The sequence below is a fragment of the Lemur catta genome, chromosome 9 (genome assembly GCF_020740605.2).
Source record: "Lemur catta isolate mLemCat1 chromosome 9, mLemCat1.pri, whole genome shotgun sequence".
In the NCBI taxonomy this organism is placed as follows: domain Eukaryota; kingdom Metazoa; phylum Chordata; class Mammalia; order Primates; family Lemuridae; genus Lemur; species Lemur catta.
In genome coordinates this window covers 76,881,038-76,895,460 of record NC_059136.1, presented here as the reverse complement: position 1 = coordinate 76,895,460, position 14,423 = coordinate 76,881,038, and the positions used below count along the sequence as shown (strand labels likewise).

General features: G+C 34.8%; 1 protein-coding gene across 1 annotated transcript in view; it reads left to right on the top strand.

The window, feature by feature from the left end:
• Nucleotides 1–14,423, top strand: part of ZFHX4 (zinc finger homeobox 4) — a 177,785-nt gene that overhangs the window by 130,956 nt on the left and 32,406 nt on the right. The window contains exon 5 of the mRNA XM_045560887.1: nucleotides 11,741–11,809. Within this exon, the coding sequence (XP_045416843.1) occupies nucleotides 11,741–11,809 (69 nt within the window). The remainder of the gene's footprint in view (nucleotides 1–11,740; nucleotides 11,810–14,423) is intronic.

Below are 14,423 nucleotides of genomic sequence, written 5' to 3'. Positions count from 1 at the left end.
ACATATTTTTCTATCCTTTCTATGTCCTTAATAATGTCAATGTTAAAAATCCTCAAAAGGGAAGTCTGCATTTGGCTGAAATTATTTGCCACATTAGAGAGGTTTTTATTTATAATTTGTAGAAGTGAAGTAAACAGAGAAATAAATGACTTTTTACTTAATTCATTTTCTTTACCATCAACCTCTTCCCCATCCTCCTAAACACAACTTTTATTTTTTTTTAAGGTGATCAGATTTCTTGATTTTTATTTACTTGGTACCTTTTTGTATTTTTGAATTCTGGTCATCATTTGTGAATTAATTATTCATACTTATTAAGGTTTGTTTCCTCATACTATTTGCTATTATCATGTATTTTAGAATAATGACATATTTGCTCTTTTGCACAATTATTTTTTGTTTGTTTCAGTCCTAAGACATTGATGGCAGTATGATTTCAACCTATAAGTCACCTTTTACATTAGCTATAATCATGAGATACTTCATCTGGTTAGTCATGACAGCAAATTTAATGGGTATGTGGAGAAGAGTACCAATGCACCCCACATTTTTTAGAACTTTTAATCATCCTGTGCCAAAATCCTAAAATACCTGTGCTATAATGCATTATATGTAGTTTAGCTTTTGTGATCAAACTTGGAAAGATTATGGAAAACACAATGTGATAGTGTTGGCATAAAACTTAATTTGAGAGTTTCATAAGGAACTATTTATGTTCTGCAAAGTTTCCATCTTTGTTGATATAATTTTATTGCTTATACAGCCTCCATGATATCGACAATGAAAAAGTAGTGGTCTTGGCTCATAGCTAGACAGAATTGCTAGCCAGATCTTTACTCAACAAAAATAATTGCTGTCACGGTGTATCACAAGGAGGGCAGTAGGTATATTTTATCTACTAAAACAAAAAGGGCTCTCTTTCTGAACAGCTTTCCTCCTCCCTGTCTTATCATTTTTATAAATTTTGGCACCTCTTTCCTCTGTCCTTCCTATTCTCTCAACCCTCCTCCCTAATTGTTGTCATGATCTTGACAGTCTTCAATTTCTATAAGCATGGTTAACCCTAGCCTCAATTCCAGTGACTTTTGTGATCCCTTGACTTTCACCCTCACTGTTTTTCTGACATTGACACCCAGAGGTCCATCCTATAACACCTGTCCCTGCTTCACTCTCTTTAATTATTAATTTTCCCCTCCCCATTAAATCATTCCCATCACCACACAACCCTTCTCTATGTCTCCCTACTTAAAAAACCCTTACATGATGCTACGTCTACCTCCAGATACCACCCTGTTTCTTTGGTCCTTTTTACAGCAAAGCTCTTCAGAGAATTATCTACATTTGACATCTCCATTTTCTTCATCTTCCTTTTTCTCTTATACCCAGGTTTAAGAGGTGTTTGCCCTTACACCACTCCACAAAAGCAGCTCTGGTCAAAAACCCTAAAGACCTGTTCTTTGGCAAATCTAATGATCAAAAGATTCTTAGTCCTCTTCTAACTAGACCAACCAGCAGCTTTTAACACATTGACCCCTCCCTTCTTTTTGAAATGTTTCTTTGACTAAGCTTTCTACACCCCATTCTCTCTTGTTTTTTTCCTACCTCATTCTTGCCCAGTCTTCTTCACTGGTCCCTCCTTATGTTGGGAAGGAATAGTGAGAATCTTTCACCCTAGTGCAGGCAATAAAAAGAGTGCATTACCTACAGGGAATTTTTAAAAAAAGGTATTAAAACTGACTAAAAGTTGACCTGCTTTATTACTATTTTTACTGTGTGTTAGCAATTCTAAGAAGTATTGTCAATGAGAAAACACTTCTCCCATCCTGGGTGGACCACTTGTGATGCCTTCGGCCCTGTGCTTTGTGTAAGAGTGTAGCCCACGCTCATCCCCGGCCCTCATTCTCCAGGTGACCTTGCTGAATCTCATCTTAAGGACTTAAATTACCATTTATATGTTGACCTCTCCTCCCCTCCTCTTCCTCTCTTTCTGTCTTTCTGTCTCTCTCTCTACACACACACCCTCACACCCTTGCCTACCTGATACCTTTACTTGTATATTTAAACAGGACATCTCAAACTAAACATGTTCAGAACTATTGGTTCCAAACCCTCTCTTTCCTTCCACCTTGTTCCACCTGCATTTGTCCTTATCTCAGTAAAAGGCATTTCAATTCTTCTTATTTCTTGGGCCGAAAACATTATAATCATCTTTGATTCTTTTCATTCTCTCACTTTCCTCATCAGACCCATGGCCAAGTCCTATCTACTCCTTCTTTGAAATGTGTACCAGTTCCTGTGCTGCCTCTTTGGTTCAAGCCCCCATCATCTCTCACAATATCAAAAGTGACCTCAGTTTATTTGACTTCCTTGTGTAATTTTACACTTGTGCCTCTAACTACTAGAAAAGCCTTTTTTTCCCCCTCTGGCTACTGTTTTATCAGTCACTCCAGGGTCCTGTGCCTATCTCTTCGTTCTTTGTCAGTATCTTTTATCATCCTTCAATGTCACTTAATTTCTTAATTTTCATTCCCCAGAGTTCTGCCCTCAGCCCTCATTTTCTTTCTCTGCATATCCTTCCTGAGCATTGTCATTTACTCCCAAGTCATTGGTTAACATGACTTTCAAATATCTTCAACTACAAATTCTCTTCCAAGATCTAGTTCCCGAAACTTAAATATTTGCTAAACATCCCTACTCAAATCCATGTCTGAAATTGAGCTCCTTATCTTTTCTCTCACCTCAATCTTGTACTTTTTAATATTCCTTTTCTTTCCAATGGAGTCACTGTTCTTCCTTTCTCCATAATTTCTTCTAGGCATAATAGATTGAAGTAGGATGGATGTCCAGTATATATATGTGTATGTGTGTATAGCAAGACTCCTCTTCTACTATTCTGTCCCCCACATAGCACCCTGAAGATAAAATTATGATGATGGCAACCCTACTTAAAACTCTCACTTTGCCAAGATGCAAGCATGTTTTGCCAATACTTGCATTCAGGCAAAGGAGAAAATAAATTGGCTGTGTCTCAGAAACAATTTTTTCTACTGCTAACACAGTCCAAAGAAAGCAATGTGCCAAATCTTATTAATCTGTTTGCTCATTAATGAATGATTTATTAAATAAACATTTCATGGATATGTACAGTATTGTCTTGAAAATTCATAGCAGGTTCCAATAGTACATTTTTCACTCTTGGCTCTAACCTAGCCTTTCTAATCTTCCTTTTCTGGGGCTATGAATACTTTCACTAACTTTTTCCCCAGGTTTATTTCATTTATGTTTGTATCCATCATTGCCTAAGTCAATTCTCATAAGTGTAATTTGGGGTATATAACTATATAAATTTGACCTTTTCTAAAATGATGAGATGCAGAAAATTCTACACAGTGAAAGGCCAAGGATTATTTACATAGAATTTAGAAATCTTTTCTATATCTTAGGTTAATGGCAAATTTATTTCAGCAATTATAGTGTTGGTAAAGAGAATTTATCTAGTTAACTGAGGATTTTCTTTTATGGCCATATATAATTCCCAAAATAAATAAGCCTGCATATGAGAAGTGGTAACTTCCCCCATGTATATAACTATAAAGAGTAGTTTATTATAGTAGTAGTGGTACATTCCATGTCACCATATTTAAGCATTAAATGTTTAGAAAGTATAATACGAAGGTTGTATTTATTTTTTTTGCATGATCACCTGGAGGTGGTGATAACAACAACTTGTATTTCATCTTTACGATGACTAGGTACGGTGGCAAGACAGGAGGTAATTTTATCCCCATTTTACAGATAAGAAAACAGGCTCCAACATATTAGTAGATCAGTTTAACTTTACACAGATTGAAGTCAGGGTTACTCATTGAATTCCTTATTTCATACCTTTCCCATTAACCATTGCCTTTATGAAAGCTCTAAAATACTGTGTTTGGTTCATTATGAATTGTTTTTGAGAAAAAAAAAGTGTTTTATGTTTTAATGATGTGTTCAGTAAGGCATATGATTTAGGTGACTGCAGTGTCAGGAATAATGTAGAAAACTACTTAAATCCAATATTTATATGTAGGTGAAGATTTGTAGAGTTTTGCAGACTGTGACATTTGCAGACCTGTATATTCTGAGATTGTAACTTCTTGTCAAGTTTTTCTCTTATTAGAAGGTGAACGGTGGAGGTTTATAGTATGGGAGGAGAGGACTCCTCTCTTGCAAGAAAAAACCTAGGGCTGGCTTGAGTATCACTATCATTCCTTCAGAGTTCATCTTCCGTCACTGTAATTTTTGTAAAAGGCCAAGCCAGTGCCATTGAACAGTCTTTACAACTTGATACACATTTTTATTGCAGCATGTGTAAAATTTGCTTAGGGATTTCAAAAATACTTTCAATCTACATTGCTTAAGAAATCAATGTTTAGCTTTGTTAACATTTGCTATTTTCAAAATATCCTCACAAATAATAGTGATCTTTTAAAGGCCTAAAACACTAGCTCAACTGATGGACAAAGAGCACATTACATATAAATATAATCTATTATAAAAAGCCATAATACTAAATTGATATAGTCCTTCTTTGACTAGCTTGTGTTCAGCAGGATAGATCAAAACCAGAGAAGAATCATGCCTAAATACAACTACTACTTATACAGTACTGCACACTTTATATGTATTAACTTTAGTCCTTATCACTATCCTGAAATCTTGGTATTTTTTTTCCATTTTTACATGTAGAATCCTGAATTTCAAGGAGGTTAAGTAACTTGGTCAATGGCAAATAGCTAGAAACTGGTGGAGCTAGAATTCAAGCCCAGGTGTATTTGGTATGTAAGTCCATGGGTTTTTTTCCTCAGCACAAATACATGCATAGCAGTACTCAACATTGTCCTAATGAAATAGTTCTTTGAACGTGGCCTGCTGAGGGCCAGGTTGGTATGACAGAGAAGGTAATTTCATGTCACTGATGTCTCACCTTTTATCTTTGCTTGCTCAGACTTTTCAAGTAAAGAGAATGAATCTCAGATAGTTATAAAATAAATGGACCATTATTTCAGCACAGGGGTTACTTTCTCCTGTTCTCCACAGCAAGAGTGAATGATGGTTTCATGGATAATGGTTCCACAGAAGTATGCCCAAGTAACTTATTGACTATAATTAAAATAAAATCTTGGGAATCATGAAATTACAAATTACAGAAAGCATTTTTTAGAATTTGTGAAATTGATTGATCTCTATAGTTAGTCATTAAAAAACAGTGCAGTCTCAGAGGAAGGCAGCTATCATTGCAGAAGTCTTTAAGATGAAAGTGCAAGAAAAGTTATAGAAGCTTCCAAGAATCAAATGATATGACTGAGACAAAGAAATGTACTTTCCCTACGGATAAATGATACCCTTGTGAGGAGTCTTCGAAAGAGAAGGAAATAGTGATAAAGAAGAACTACTGGATAATGATTTTTTTTTCCTATTAAAAAGTAATTTCAAAAGGCTTTTGACCTAACGTATGGTTATCCAAAAAATTTGGCAACTGTGGAGTAGAAAGTAGAGGCTTTCATGGATTAAAAACTAGCTATGAGACAACATAGATGAACCTTGAGGACATTAGACTAAGTGAAATAAGCCAGTGATTAAAAGACAAATATTGCCTGATTCCATTTATATGAGGTAGCTAAAGTAGTCAAATTGATAGACTCAACGAGTGGAATGGGGTTACCAGAAACTAGGGGGAAGGGAAAATGAGGAGGTACTGCTCAATGAGCATAAAATTTCAGTTAAGCAATATGGGTAAGATCCAGAGATCTGATGCACAACATTATATCTATAGTCGACAATCCTGTACTGCACACAAACATAAAAATTTGTTTTAAAAGTAAATCTCATGTGAAGTCTTCTTACCACAATAGGAAGCAAAGAGTTGAAATAACTGGCTAGTGTTCAGCATGAACAAAGACAATTATTGGTCAGGCCAGGAATTAGTTTTTGGATCAGAGGTCTGTATGTTGATGAGCAAACTAGCAAAGCCAGCACAATGTGCAGAGAAATGAAAAATGCTCTAGACAATGTAAAGAGAGATTGTGATGAATTCCAGAAAGACTTAAATCTAGATAACTGGGCAACTGGTTGAGAGATGGGAACACAATGTTATGCTCAAATTGTGATTATAGAGGTTTGATCTTTTAATTTCAAAACAATCAGAAATTAAACAGAATCCTTTATGGAGACATGTTATTTAGGAATTAGTAAATTTAAGAAGAATGTTTTAGTAAGAACATTTAAAAATGTTAAGACATTAAGAAGATGTATGAATAATTTATGAAAACTAATTGATATCAAGAACTTGTTAAATTCTTTTGAGGCCCCATTACACTGAGGTCGTAGATGATTCAAGAAGCAGAAAGAAGTGATCACACATTCTCGGCCTAGAAGGCCCCAGGAGAGACCACTCACTTACTATATAAAAATAACTTCTGGGTAAAATCAGACAGGGCAGGGCAAAGGAGCTTTACTTTTCCAGAAAATAAAAATTTGCAAATCCAGCCCCATTCAGATAATTGACACTGGAGCATCCAATGCTCTTCAATCTATTACTGCCTGGAAGAAATAATTTAAGAGAAAGCACTGCAGGTTAACAAACATGATGTTGCTTGGTTACCCAAAACCATTTGGTGGCGTGCTGAGTTGCTTAGCTTTTTAGAAGAGTACTCTTTGTATCTGCATAGGGAAAAGATGGAGAAGACCACTTGAAACCATTTTTAATTGTAAACTTGCTTCATCCAAACACTGACTTTACTTTTGCAATGCCTAAGCATGTTCAGAGGTCTTTATTGAAATGTAAACTACCAAGATAGTAATAAATGTTGAATTGGATGTATTCTTCTAAATATTAATCTTGGTATGATGGATTTGCTTTGAAGGGGTTTGAACTGTTTTCTTAGGAGGAAAAAGAATTCCATTTTCAGGCTTCCTGGCCCAGGAGTCCTGGGGGCTGCCTGGAGGCAGCAAAGTCCAGGGGGGAAGTACAGAGCTTTGGAGTCAGACAGACTCCTCCAAATCCCACCTCTGCTGCTCTGTGCCTTTGGAAAAAAAATTGAACTGTCTAAGCTTTGATAGTTCATCTCTTCCATACAAGCAATGATTTTTCTGTTACAGATTACTGTGAGGATTGAGTAAGGAAATGCATGTTATATGCTTAGCGCCTAACAAGTTTCCAACAAATGGTAACTTCTTATTTGGAAGTTAGAGAGCTGCGAGTATCTTCTCTTGTATTCACAGTCTCTGAAATACCCTTTTACAATGAGTCACTTAGCTCCGGTAGAGATAAGTGGGCTCCAAAAGTGAAATGGGGAAGTGGGGTGCTAGAAGGGTTGTGGAGTGAAGGTTGTTTCAAACTTGTGAACTCTGTTTTAGAGTTTAGTCTTATTCTTCAATTTAAAAAAAAATAGGAATTGGGCTTATCTTCTCAGATGATGGTAAACTGGGATTCAAAATGTTACCTAGCACTACAGAAAATGTTTTTCTTTCTATTTATTATTTTAGACCAGTTGGCTTCGTATTTATTCTGTTTGGTGGCATATATTTTATGTGCTGAACATTTTGCTAAGAATAGTGACATACTTTATTGTTTAATGCATTAGCAAATTACTGGGAGGGGATGAGATATGGAAATTTTGTAGGCAAATACTATCTTAGTACTATACTTGACAGCTTGAACATTCACCTGTTACTTAAAAAATTCCAGTTATCACTAAACTTGTGCTGAACGCTTCCCAAATTTTGCTGATAAGAGTTTTTAAAGCACATGGCTGTTGCAGTCATCTAATGAAGATTAGATTTGTTCCCAAATCTTAAACTTAGAATTCTCTGCATACATATCTAGACTGTTAAAAAAAATTAAAATTCCAGATCTCTCCTGGAGAGATTTATATTGATCTTAGTTCTTTAAAATTATTATTTCAATAAGCAGTGGGGGTGGGAGCAGGGATTTGCCAGATGGGAACTTGATGATTTTTCAACTAGGTGTAAACACCTGAAACTTACCAAAATAAATATCATTCATATAAGGAAAGGGAAAGGTAAAAAGGAGTAATGAGATGGATAGACTTATGGGTGGGTGTGGCAGTGCAAGCTAATGAGAGAGTGTGAAAATTTTCATTCTGACAATTAAAAGGAATAGGAACTCTAAACATTTTGGCGTTAAGCTTTGTAGATGTAACCATTTGGGTTAGACTAAAGAAATAGGTGATTAGCAGAATTCAGGCCAAATGAAAACAATGAACACTATAAATAAGTGCAGAATCCAAAGGAAAGCTACTTTCAGGATTTTAAATATATGATTCAATATATCATTGTGGTTAAGAGAACTATCCCTGAAATAAAACTGTGTGGGCTCAGATCATAGCTCCATCACTGGCTCCAGGTGTCTAACGCATATAAAGAGCATCATTCAGTACCTGGCACAGAGCAAATGCTCTGTAAAATGTTGTTGATGATGGTGATTGTGATGATCAATACACTATTCCACAGAAAATGCCATTGATGACTCCTACATTGTGTTAATAAAAATAGAGTAATTTGGTACCATTTTCAAATGTGTGATCATCACCAAATCGACAGGATAGAGTAGAATATTGGATAAACTAAGTCAATGGTATTATTTTTAAAGAGTATTACATGAGAAAGGTCAGGTGCTAGAGAACTCAAATTAGTAATCTAATTAAGTGACTAGCAAAAGAGACAGATCATGTTAACAAGAGTCAGATCTGTTATTACAGAGCAATTATTAAAGTGATATATTGCAAGATGCTATATGTATCATTGCTAGGTTTTAAACATTTCATTTTACCCAGGTGTAAAAGTATAGATTAATCAGTTCATTTGATAAATTGAAAGCTCCTTTATTAAAATATTTATATCATTTATATAAAGGGATCAACATTGTTGAGGATCTAAAAAGAATTCTGTGGCATACCGAGCTACATTCCTTTATGAAATTACTTGCACAAGTAGCTCTCATTGGAGCAGTCTCCAAGTGCCACATGACCTAATTTGTGAGCTTAAATAACAGTTTCTGATTTTGACATTTTATTTCCTCAAATCACTATCAAATGAAATGACTTTAATGTGGCACCAAACTATTATTTGATTATATTTTATATTCAAGGAATGTAACTATTTTATGAAATAGCAGAATTTTCATAAGACTAATGAAGACTTGTTTTTTCTCTCCACTTGGTGTTTGGCCTTTACTAAGCCTAGGAAAATCTTAATGGTCTCCCTTACATTGGGGTATTACAGCTATTAATAGATACATAGAAAATTTCACACACTTTTGTATTAGATAGGCAAGGGTTTCATTCTAGGCTCTGTTGATTTCTAACTTTGTGACCTACTAGCACAAGTTACTTTCACCTCTTTAAGCTCTAGTCTCCTGATTTGTAAAATAAGAATCAATAATTACCTCATGATTTCATTATGAAGATTATGATTCTTTCTGTCCAAATAGCTTATCACAGTACTTGGCAGAGATACAAATTCAATAATTTGTCATCATATTATTTTTATTTTCGTTAATCTTTAAAGAATAGCAAGTATTTGGTCAAATTCAGTTAGGTACTACTGATATCCATTCTAAACAAATCTATCTGATACATTGAAGTGTGTGTGTGTGTGTGTGTGTGTGTGTGTGTGTGTGTGAAGTGGTAAGGATTTTTTATAAGTTATTTTCTGCTAGAGAAGAGGGAAAGAAATGGTTTTATACATACACACATTTATGTATGTATCGAGGTTTATTATATGTGTTTGGTATAACTGACAGAGCTTTGAACTTAGAGTCCTGAAGCTCTGGGAAGTTTTTACAAAATTCTTATTTTGAGACTCATCCATTTCAAGATATAGGGTATAGGTTAGTATTTTGAATAAAAGTGTCTTAGGTGACTTTGATATGTCTTATTCTGTCCTAACTTGAGAATCAGTGAAGATGAAAAGCTACATTTGAGGAAATCACAATTTATTGGGGAAATACACATGGATCATGTAAAAAATTATTATAATACATCATGGCAAGTGTTACAATATACACATAAGCTAATTGTTATGGGTGCACAGAGGAGGCTCTGCTTGCTTTTGTTTTTGAGGGAAGAATAGGAGGTTACCAGGAGAAGAACAAAAAGGTATTCAAAGTCAAAGGAACCACACCGATCAAGGCCTAAAAATAATGAGGGTTTGCCAATAGAAAGAACGTGGGCTGCTTAAGTGACCTATTGGGTGTAGATCAAGGCTGTGATTTATTTGGAACGTATAAGATGAATTTATAAGCAAAGATTGAGGATAAATTTTTCCTTTCATGACTAATTTAAAATACATTTAGAAGAAAACATAATGTTTTTGTGGAGGAGAGCACTGCGTATTTATTATGATTGTATTATTTTTAAATAGATTACCACTAAAGGCCAAAGGTTCTGTACTCAGCAGGAAAAACAATCAGTAAAAGCAGTAATAGTGTCTCGATATGTACTTCTTTTTTCAAAGTTAATCATTTGTTTAATTAACTCAGAATTAAGCCAGAGATGCTATTGTATAGAAATAATAGGTGAACATGATTCTCTTCGGCAGTGTAAGAATTGTGTGACATCTTCTTAAACTTCTTGATAATATCTGGCCTTTGTAACTTTAAAGACTATGTCATGTTCTACCTTTATTTGTATTAAGTATTTTCTATTACAATTATTGATTCTTTATATAATTATATCTTCATTTTACAAATGAAGGAATTGAGGCTTAGGTTAAGAAATTCACTAAGGTCCCATACCTAGAAAGTGGTAGAGCCATGACTTATACTCAAGATTCTGCATTCTAAAAAGATAACTCTTGAGATGTTATGAGGGATTAGATTGGAAAGACAAAGAATTCAAGGCAGAAAGGCAGATAGTTGTAGAGGCTATTGAAGTTGTCAGGAAAGAGAAGAGGACAGAGGAAATAGGGACACGTGACAAGGGACATGTAACATGGAATCAACAGCATGTGATGACTTAGTGTGGAGAAGGAATGATGTATTGAAGGTGATTTCTGAGGTCTGTTTTTTTTTTTTTAATTACTGTTTTAAAATAGATTTCCCTACAGTAGAGAACAAAAAGGAAGAATGCAGTTAGGTGAAATAATGATTCGTGTTTAGCGGTAAGTTTAGCAAACCAGGACATTGTTGGCACTTCAGCTCTGGAGCTCAAATAAAAGATCCAAATGGATCTATTGATGATAGATTTATTGATGATTTGGACTTACTCTTCTGGTGTCCCCCTCGAGTGCCTGATGTTTGCTTTGGTCTCTCACATCAGCTATCATACACAGTAATGAGTTTTTCTTTTCTTTTTGGTACCTTGTCAGAGAAGTAAAAGTATGTTCATAATTTCTGTAATGTGCCATTGTTGCTGTAATGCGTGGTCCTTCAATGTAGTCTTGGCCAAATAGCCAAAAGGTAAAAATCAGAATGAGCCTTTCCTGCTTCCATATTTTATCCATATTGTTGCATTTGTTCTGTGTTGTTGATTATCAAGAATTAAATCTAAACCTACCACTCCCTGGACTCATTCTGCCAACCACTGCTTACTAGGCTATAAGGTGTGCTAGAGATTCACCTGGGTTCCGCCTGATACTTCTCTTCTGATAGCCAAATTTTGAATTCTTGTGATATCAGCTATGATATCAGAGCTGGATACGGCACACTAATTACCTTTCACTCTGATGTCCTCTGCAGAAACTGCCTCTTTGGGAACCAGGACCTGTGAAGATGATTTTACAGAGCAGCAGTTGAGAGCACCCTCAGGTAATTGTTTCTATTACTTCTCGAAATCTTGCCTTGTCCTAAATGAGTTGCATTTGTTACTCTCATAATTTGTGTCATAAACATTCTCTGTAACTGCCCTAATTAGATCTGGTCAGATCCCTTAAACAAATCAGTGAAAAGCAAAATCAAATGTATCCAATATTTGGAAATATGTATAGTGACTTTATTGTTTAGAGCAGTTGTAGGTTCACAGCAAAACTGAGAGAAAGGTACAGATTTCCCAAATACCCCCTGTCCCCTGCCTCATTATTACCATCCCCCACCAGAGTGATTCATTTGGTCAATGATGAACCTGTATTCACACAACAGTATCATCCGAAGACCATAGTTTATATTAGGGGTCACCGTTGGTATTATACATTTTATGGGTTTGGACAAAAGTATAATGACACATACCCACCATTACATTAACAATATCGTACAGAATAATTTCACAGCCCTAAAAATCTGTGCTCTGCCATTTCATTGCTTCCTCCCCTTGGCCCTTGGCAACCACTGATCCTTTACTGTCTTCACAGTTTTGACTTTTCCAGAATGTCATATAGTTGGAATTATACAACATTTAGCCTTTTTAGATTGGCTTCTTTCACTTAACAATATGCATTTAAGTTTTCTCCTTGTCTTTTCATGGCTTGATAGCTCATTTCTTTTTAGTGCTGAATAATATTCTATTGTCTCGATATATCAAAGTTTATTTACCCATGCACATACTGAAGGACATCTTGGTTGCTTCCAAGTTTTGGCAAACATGAATAAAACTAATATAAGCATCTGTGTCCAGGTTTTTGTGTGGATATCAGTTTTCAGTTCCTTTGGTTAAATACCAAGGAGTGCAATTGCTAGATCATATGGTAAGAGTATGTTTAGTTTTGTAAGAAAGCGCCAAAGTGTCTTCCAAAGTAGCTATACTATTTCCCACTAGCAATTCCCACTAGCAATGAATGAGAGTTCCTGTTGCTCCATATCCTTGCCAGCATTTGGTGTTGTCAGTTCTAGATTTTGGCCATTCTAATAGATGTGTAGTTGTGTCTCATTGTTGTTTTTATTTGCATTTCCCTGATGACATATGATATGGAATATCTTTTCATATTTATCATCCATGTATCTTCTTTGGTGAAGTGTCTGCTAAGGTCTTTGGCTCATTTATTGATTGGATGGATTGTTTGCTTATTATTGGTTCATATGAGTTCTTTTTCTATTTTGAATGACAGTCCTTTATCAGATATGTCTTTTGCAAATATTTTCTTGTCTTATCATTTTCTGGCAGTGTCTTTCACAGAGCAAAACTTTAATTTTAATAAAGTTGAGCTATCAATTCTTTCTTTCATGGATTGTGCATTTGGTGTGGTATCTAAAAAGTCATTGTCAAACCCAAGGTCTTCTAGATTTTCTCTTATGTTACCTTCTAGGAGTTTCATAGTTTTACATTTTGCATTTAGATCTGTGATCCATTTTGAGTTAATTTTTCTGAAGTATGTGAGGTCTATATCTAGATTTATTTTTCACATGTGGATATCTCTAGCTTCTTAAAGGACAAGTAACTTCTGCTTGATTATTTCTCAATTCTATATTTATATACTACTATGCTTCATCTAAATGATCAGTTTTTGGCAAAGTGTATATTAATAAGATGAATATTATTTTTCCCAAGTCAAACAACCTGGTTGGTGGAGTTATATTTGGTAATTAATCAATTCATTGGATTTTGTGTAGCCAAGTCAACATTTTCACTAGTCACTGTGCTTTGCATCTGTATGTATGTTAAAAAGAGGCAGTAAACACCTTCTTAGCTGCATTATATTCAGGTAATTTAAAAGGAAATTCACCCATGTACTATAACACACCTCATTTATTTCTGCTGTATGACATCAGTTGCCAGATTTATATAATTGGGAAAATAATGTTATTAACAATGGGAATAATGATAATAGGAATAATAAATGATTATAAAAGTCATTTGCATTCATGATGGTATATTGAAATACTTCAAAAAAATTTTGCAAGTGAAAACATCCATCCCTCCAATATTAAGTCAGGATGTCACTCTTAAAACATTTCAGCTTCAAAGTTTACTTTCACCTATGCATGTTTCATGAATAATTTTTATTTTATATGTTATTTTACTCTAGAAAACTAGGATAAAATAGAATAAACCCAATCTCCTTTGCATATCTCAAACCAATTGAAGATTTCACTAATGACTTGATTGGAAGAAATATGGCAAAAATCAAGATTTATGACAAAGATATCAAGCTAAAAAGAGACCACTCCCTGTGGTCAATACATTTCTGTATTGTTTTGTAAACAACGACAACAAAATCTACATCTTCACTTCAATCTTTCCAAGAAGATTTAGATGTAGCTATTCCCATGCCTCTGGATGCTTTCCTCTAGATGTTCTATAAGAGAGTCAAATATAAGTTCCAAATTGAACTCTCTTTTCTACAAAACCATTTCTTCCCTTTTCTCCATCTTGATTGATAACATCACACCATAGACCTAGTTGCCCAAATAATAAAACTAGAAATCATTCAGTTTTATTCAAAATATTAGTGAGCAACTTCTATGTTCCAGGGACTGCTGGGCATCTGTT